The sequence below is a fragment of the Micromesistius poutassou genome (assembly GCF_964030765.1).
Source record: "Micromesistius poutassou genome assembly, chromosome: 12".
Classification (NCBI taxonomy): Eukaryota; Metazoa; Chordata; class Actinopteri; order Gadiformes; family Gadidae; genus Micromesistius; species Micromesistius poutassou.
The window spans coordinates 178794-186293 of NC_140282.1; the positions used below are offsets into that span (position 1 = coordinate 178794).

A 7500-nucleotide genomic window follows, 5' to 3' on the forward strand; every position below is an offset into this window, starting at 1 on the left:
TAGTGACCCTAACCCTAGTGACCCTAACCCTAACCCTAGTGACCCTAACCCTAGTGACCCTAACCCTAACCCTAGTGACCCTAACCCTAGTGACCCTAGTGACCCTAACCCTAGTGACCCTAACCCTAGTGACCCTAACCCTAACCCTAGTGACCCTAGTGACCCTAACCCTAGTGACCCTAGTGACCCTAACCCTAACCCTAGTGACCCTAGTGACCCTAACCCTAGTGACCCTAACCCTAGTGACCCTAGTGACCCTAACCCTAACCCTAGTGACCCTAGTGACCCTAACCCTAGTGACCCTAACCCTAGTGACCCTAGTGACCCTAACCCTAACCCTAGTGACCCTAACCCTAGTGACCCTAACCCTAGTGACCCTAGTGACCCTAACCCTAGTGACCCTAACCCTAGTGACCCTAGTGACCCTAACCCTAACCCTAGTGACCCTAACCCTAGTGACCCTAACCCTAGTGACCCTAGTGACCCTAACCCTAGTGACCCTAGTGACCCTAACCCTAGTGACCCTAGTGACCCTAACCCTAGTGACCCTAACCCTAACCCTAACCCTAGTGACCCTAGTGACCCTAACCCTAGTGACCCTAACCCTAGTGACCCTAGTGACCCTAACCCTAGTGACCCTAGTGACCCTAACCCTAACCCTAGTGACCCTAACCCTAACCCTAACCCTAGTGACCCTAGTGACCCTAGTGACCCTAACCCTAGTGACCCTAACCCTAGTGACCCTAGTGACCCTAGTGACCCTAACCCTAGTGACCCTAACCCTAGTGACCCTAACCCTAACCCTAGTGACCCTAACCCTAGTGACCCTAACCCTAGTGACCCTAACCCTAACCCTAGTGACCCTAACCCTAGTGACCCTAACCCTAACCCTAGTGACCCTAACCCTAGTGACCCTAGTGACCCTAACCCTAGTGACCCTAACCCTAGTGACCCTAACCCTAACCCTAGTGACCCTAGTGACCCTAACCCTAGTGACCCTAGTGACCCTAACCCTAACCCTAGTGACCCTAGTGACCCTAACCCTAGTGACCCTAACCCTAGTGACCCTAGTGACCCTAACCCTAACCCTAGTGACCCTAGTGACCCTAACCCTAGTGACCCTAACCCTAGTGACCCTAGTGACCCTAACCCTAACCCTAGTGACCCTAACCCTAGTGACCCTAACCCTAGTGACCCTAGTGACCCTAACCCTAGTGACCCTAACCCTAGTGACCCTAGTGACCCTAACCCTAACCCTAGTGACCCTAACCCTAGTGACCCTAACCCTAGTGACCCTAGTGACCCTAACCCTAGTGACCCTAGTGACCCTAACCCTAGTGACCCTAGTGACCCTAACCCTAGTGACCCTAACCCTAACCCTAACCCTAGTGACCCTAGTGACCCTAACCCTAGTGACCCTAACCCTAGTGACCCTAGTGACCCTAACCCTAGTGACCCTAACCCTAGTGACCCTAGTGACCCTAACCCTAGTGACCCTAGTGACCCTAACCCTAGTGACCCTAGTGACCCTAACCCTAGTGACCCTAGTGACCCTAACCCTAGTGACCCTAACCCTAACCCTAGTGACCCTAGTGACCCTAGTGACCCTAGTGACCCTAGTGACCCTAACCCTAGTGACCCTAACCCTAGTGACCCTAACCCTAGTGACCCTAACCCTAGTGACCCTAGTGACCCTAACCCTAGTGACCCTAGTGACCCTAACCCTAGTGACCCTAGTGACCCTAACCCTAGTGACCCTAACCCTAGTGACCCTAACCCTAGTGACCCTAACCCTAGTGACCCTAGTGACCCTAACCCTAGTGACCCTAGTGACCCTAACCCTAGTGACCCTAACCCTAGTGACCCTAACCCTAGTGACCCTAGTGACCCTAACCCTAGTGACCCTAGTGACCCTAACCCTAGTGACCCTAACCCTAACCCTAGTGACCCTAGTGACCCTAACCCTAACCCTAGTGACCCTAACCCTAGTGACCCTAGTGACCCTAACCCTAACCCTAGTGACCCTAACCCTAACCCTAGTGACCCTAGTGACCCTAACCCTAACCCTAGTGACCCTAACCCTAGTGACCCTAGTGACCCTAACCCTAGTGACCCTAGTGACCCTAACCCTAGTGACCCTAGTGACCCTAACCCTAGTGACCCTAGTGACCCTAACCCTAGTGACCCTAGTGACCCTAACCCTAGTGACCCTAGTGACCCTAACCCTAGTGACCCTAACCCTAACCCTAGTGACCCTAACCCTAGTGACCCTAGTGACCCTAACCCTAGTGACCCTAGTGACCCTAACCCTAGTGACCCTAACCCTAACCCTAGTGACCCTAACCCTAGTGACCCTAACCCTAACCCTAGTGACCCTAACCCTAGTGACCCTAACCCTAGTGACCCTAGTGACCCTAACCCTAGTGACCCTAACCCTAGTGACCCTAGTGACCCTAACCCTAGTGACCCTAGTGACCCTAACCCTAGTGACCCTAGTGACCCTAACCCTAACCCTAGTGACCCTAACCCTAGTGACCCTAACCCTAACCCTAACCCTAGTGACCCTAGTGACCCTAACCCTAACCCTAGTGACCCTAACCCTAACCCTAGTGACCCTAACCCTAGTGACCCTAACCCTAGTGACCCTAGTGACCCTAACCCTAGTGACCCTAGTGACCCTAACCCTAACCCTAGTGACCCTAACCCTAACCCTAACCCTAGTGACCCTAACCCTAACCCTAGTGACCCTAGTGACCCTAGTGACCCTAACCCTAACCCTAGTGACCCTAGTGACCCTAACCCTAGTGACCCTAGTGACCCTAACCCTAGTGACCCTAGTAACCCTAGTGACCCTAGTGACCCTAACCCTAACCCTAGTGACCCTAGTGACCCTAACCCTAGTGACCCTAGTGACCCTAACCCTAGTGACCCTAGTGACCCTAACCCTAACCCTAACCCTAGTGACCCTAGTGACCCTAACCCTAGTGACCCTAACCCTAACCCTAGTGACCCTAACCCTAGTGACCCTAACCCTAGTGACCCTAGTGACCCTAACCCTAGTGACCCTAACCCTAGTGACCCTAACCCTAGTGACCCTAGTGACCCTAACCCTAACCCTAGTGACCCTAACCCTAGTGACCCTAACCCTAGTGACCCTAACCCTAGTGACCCTAGTGACCCTAACCCTAGTGACCCTAACCCTAGTGACCCTAACCCTAGTGACCCTAGTGACCCTAACCCTAGTGACCCTAGTGACCCTAACCCTAGTGACCCTAGTGACCCTAACCCTAGTGACCCTAGTGACCCTAACCCTAGTGACCCTAGTGACCCTAACCCTAGTGACCCTAGTGACCCTAACCCTAGTGACCCTAACCCTAGTGACCCTAGTGACCCTAACCCTAGTGACCCTAACCCTAGTGACCCTAGTGACCCTAACCCTAGTGACCCTAGTGACCCTAACCCTAGTGACCCTAGTGACCCTAACCCTAACCCTAGTGACCCTAACCCTAACCCTAGTGACCCTAGTGACCCTAGTGACCCTAGTGACCCTAGTGACCCTAACCCTAGTGACCCTAACCCTAGTGACCCTAACCCTAGTGACCCTAACCCTAGTGACCCTAGTGACCCTAACCCTAGTGACCCTAACCCTAACCCTAGTGACCCTAGTGACCCTAACCCTAGTGACCCTAGTGACCCTAACCCTAGTGACCCTAACCCTAGTGACCCTAACCCTAGTGACCCTAACCCTAGTGACCCTAGTGACCCTAGTGACCCTAACCCTAGTGACCCTAACCCTAGTGACCCTAGTGACCCTAACCCTAGTGACCCTAACCCTAGTGACCCTAACCCTAGTGACCCTAACCCTAGTGACCCTAGTGACCCTAACCCTAGTGACCCTAGTGACCCTAACCCTAACCCTAGTGACCCTAACCCTAACCCTAGTGACCCTAGTGACCCTAACCCTAGTGACCCTAACCCTAGTGACCCTAGTGACCCTAACCCTAGTGACCCTAGTGACCCTAACCCTAGTGACCCTAGTGACCCTAACCCTAGTGACCCTAACCCTAACCCTAGTGACCCTAACCCTAACCCTAACCCTAGTGACCCTAACCCTAGTGACCCTAACCCTAACCCTAGTGACCCTAACCCTAGTGACCCTAGTGACCCTAACCCTAACCCTAGTGACCCTAACCCTAACCCTAGTGACCCTAGTGACCCTAACCCTAACCCTAGTGACCCTAACCCTAGTGACCCTAGTGACCCTAACCCTAGTGACCCTAGTGACCCTAACCCTAACCCTAGTGACCCTAACCCTAGTGACCCTAGTGACCCTAACCCTAGTGACCCTAACCCTAGTGACCCTAACCCTAACCCTAGTGACCCTAGTGACCCTAACCCTAACCCTAGTGACCCTAGTGACCCTAACCCTAGTGACCCTAGTGACCCTAACCCTAGTGACCCTAGTGACCCTAACCCTAGTGACCCTAGTGACCCTAGTGACCCTAACCCTAGTGACCCTAGTGACCCTAGTGACCCTAGTGACCCTAACCCTAGTGACCCTAACCCTAACCCTAGTGACCCTAACCCTAGTGACCCTAACCCTAACCCTAGTGACCCTAACCCTAACCCTAGTGACCCTAACCCTAGTGACCCTAACCCTAACCCTAGTGACCCTAACCCTAGTGACCCTAACCCTAACCCTAGTGACCCTAACCCTAACCCTAGTGACCCTAACCCTAACCCTAGTGACCCTAACCCTAGTGACCCTAACCCTAACCCTAGTGACCCTAACCCTAGTGACCCTAACCCTAACCCTAGTGACCCTAACCCTAGTGACCCTAACCCTAGTGACCCTAACCCTAACCCTAGTGACCCTAACCCTAGTGACCCTAACCCTAACCCTAGTGACCCTAACCCTAGTGACCCTAACCCTAACCCTAGTGACCCTAACCCTATTCTTTATCTTGTGTGTCTGTGCCCACAGGAGTCCGACTGTCTTGCCAGCCAGGCTCAGCTGGCCGCCATTCTCCTTCGAAGGGAGGGGCCTCACCTGCTGACCAATGAGGGTGAGCCACACTTCTGATAACACGCCTTCAGCCGAGCTTCCACTCTGACCATTGGTCCAGAATGAGGAGCACCCGCTAAGATCAACATTCTTCTGACAGCCTGCAGGCTCTTAGTCTCTGTAACGTTAAGTCAAACTTCTCTTCTGATTACAGAGAACCTACTGGAAGAGCTGGAGAGGATTTATAGAAGAGCTGGAACCAGGAAGCTTTGGTCAGACCCCAACACACACACACACACACACACACACACACACACACACACACACACACACACACACACACACACACACACACACGCATACTCATATACACATGCACACACGCACAAACACACACACACACACACACATGCACACATACTCCTACACACACACACACACACACACACACACACACACACACACACACACACACACACGCATACACACATACTCATATACACATGCACACACACTCATACTCATATACTCATATACACACGCACAAACACACACACACACACATGCACACATACTCCTACACACACACACACACACACACACACACACACACACACACACACACACACACACACACTCGCTCAGCATTAGACATATTATAAAGGAAGCAAGGATCTTTTAACAACTCCACAACAACTTCCCTTTGTTACTCTTCCTCTCCTGTCTGTCCTTTATCAAACCGTTTGCCTTCCCTGAACCGTAACATAACCGCCACTCAACCTGGCAACCGCAGGCTGGCGGTGCGCCTCGCCGCGGCCATGCTCAAGAAGTACGCGAGCTCCATAGCGCCGCACATCACCACTATCCTGGTGCACGGGAAGCAGGTACCGCAGGGAGCTGTGCACGCAGCCAGCTCTTAGCGCTTAGCTCTTAGCTCTGAGCTCTGAGCTCTTAGCTCTTAGCGCTTAGCTCTTAGCTCTTAGCGCTTAGCTCTGAGCTCTTAGCCCTTAGCCCTTAGCTCTTAGCTCTGAGCTCTTAGCTCTTAGCGCTTAGCTCTGAGCTCTTAGCCCTTAGCTCTTAGCTCTGAGCTCTTAGCTCTGAGCTCTGAGCTCTTAGCGCTTAGCTCTTAGCGCTTAGCTCTTAGCGCTTAGCTCTTAGCTCTGAGCTCTGAGCCCTTAGCCCTTAGCTCTTAGCTCTGAGCTCTTAGCTCTTAGCGCTTAGCTCTTAGCGCTTAGCTCTGAGCTCTTAGCCCTTAGCCCTTAGCTCTTAGCTCTGAGCTCTTAGCTCTTAGCGCTTAGCTCTGAGCTCTTAGCCCTTAGCTCTTAGCGCTTAGCTCTTAGCTCTGAGCTCTTAGCTCTTAGCTCTTAGCTTGGCTGGACAACTTCTGCACACCATCCTGGACGTTATTGATTGGAAATATTAGCAAAGTACAACGTATTTTAACGTATTGTTGAAATGTAAATACATCTATAATAGATCCTTATTAACCACTACAGAGCTAGGTACATCTGTCTCCTATCCTTTATTCATCCACTGCTTGCTTCTGAGTTCCGCTGCTTTGGGTTTTGTCTCTGACAGACGGCTCCTCTGCTTATTGCTAATGTTCACTGGATTATGGATATTGTGTATATATGTATGTATATATATATGTATATTGTATGTATGTACATGTATATTGTGTTTGTAATTAATCTGACGCTCCGTCTGAATCTAAAGGCTCGGGGCTAGCCTCCACCTCTGAAAGCACGTCAGTCCACAGCTCCATTACCTTCTCATCTATCTGACATGAGAAGTGGAGCTTGAATGGGTTCCCCACAGCGTGTGAGCGTAGTTAACTGAATCAGTTCATTGATTTCCTTAAGTAACTTAATTTGTCCACCGTCTTTCTGCCGAGCGAGCCTCCTGGGAGGAATCCATCAGATAATGTCTCCTTCTTCGATAATAATTATGTCTAACGCATTTGCTCTGCACTTTGTTAATGACATGTCATTTATGAAGTTGTGAAATGTTGATATTTTTAAACGGGACCACCTTCTCATATGGTGGTAGTGGTGTGTCACACTCACCATCTCGTCCTGAAACAAGAGTTCCAGGAGCCGCTCCAGAACAGCTCTGCCCGCTGTGTGTCCTCTACGCGCTGTCGGAGTGCGCGGTGCTGATGAGGCTGTGCTGATGAGGCTGTGCTGATGAGGCGGTGCTGATGAGGCTGTGCTTTGTCCTGCAGGTCGGTGGTGCGGCTCGCTGCTAGTCTGTTAACTAAGCTGGTGGACAGCCTAGCCCCCAGTATAACTAGTGTGTTAGTGCATGGCAAACAGGTAAGTGGACCTAACCGGATATACAACATAGTATACAGTATACTATGTACCCGTAGTTTATAGGATACTATGTAGTTTATAGTATACTATGTTGTTTATAGGATACTATGTACCGGTAGTTTATAGGATACTATGTAGTATATAGTATACCATGTAGTTTATAGTTTACTATGTAATTTA

General features: G+C 51.3%; 1 protein-coding gene across 1 annotated transcript in view; it reads left to right on the forward strand.

Annotated features, from left to right (window-relative positions):
- The window catches only part of phkb (phosphorylase kinase, beta), a 53965-nt gene that overhangs the window by 38577 nt on the left and 7888 nt on the right, over positions 1-7500 (forward strand). The window contains exons 22-24 of the mRNA XM_084475844.1: positions 4985-5066; positions 5220-5277; positions 5799-5889. Of these exons, the coding sequence (XP_084331970.1) occupies positions 4985-5066; positions 5220-5277; positions 5799-5889 (231 nt within the window). The remainder of the gene's footprint in view (positions 1-4984; positions 5067-5219; positions 5278-5798; positions 5890-7500) is intronic.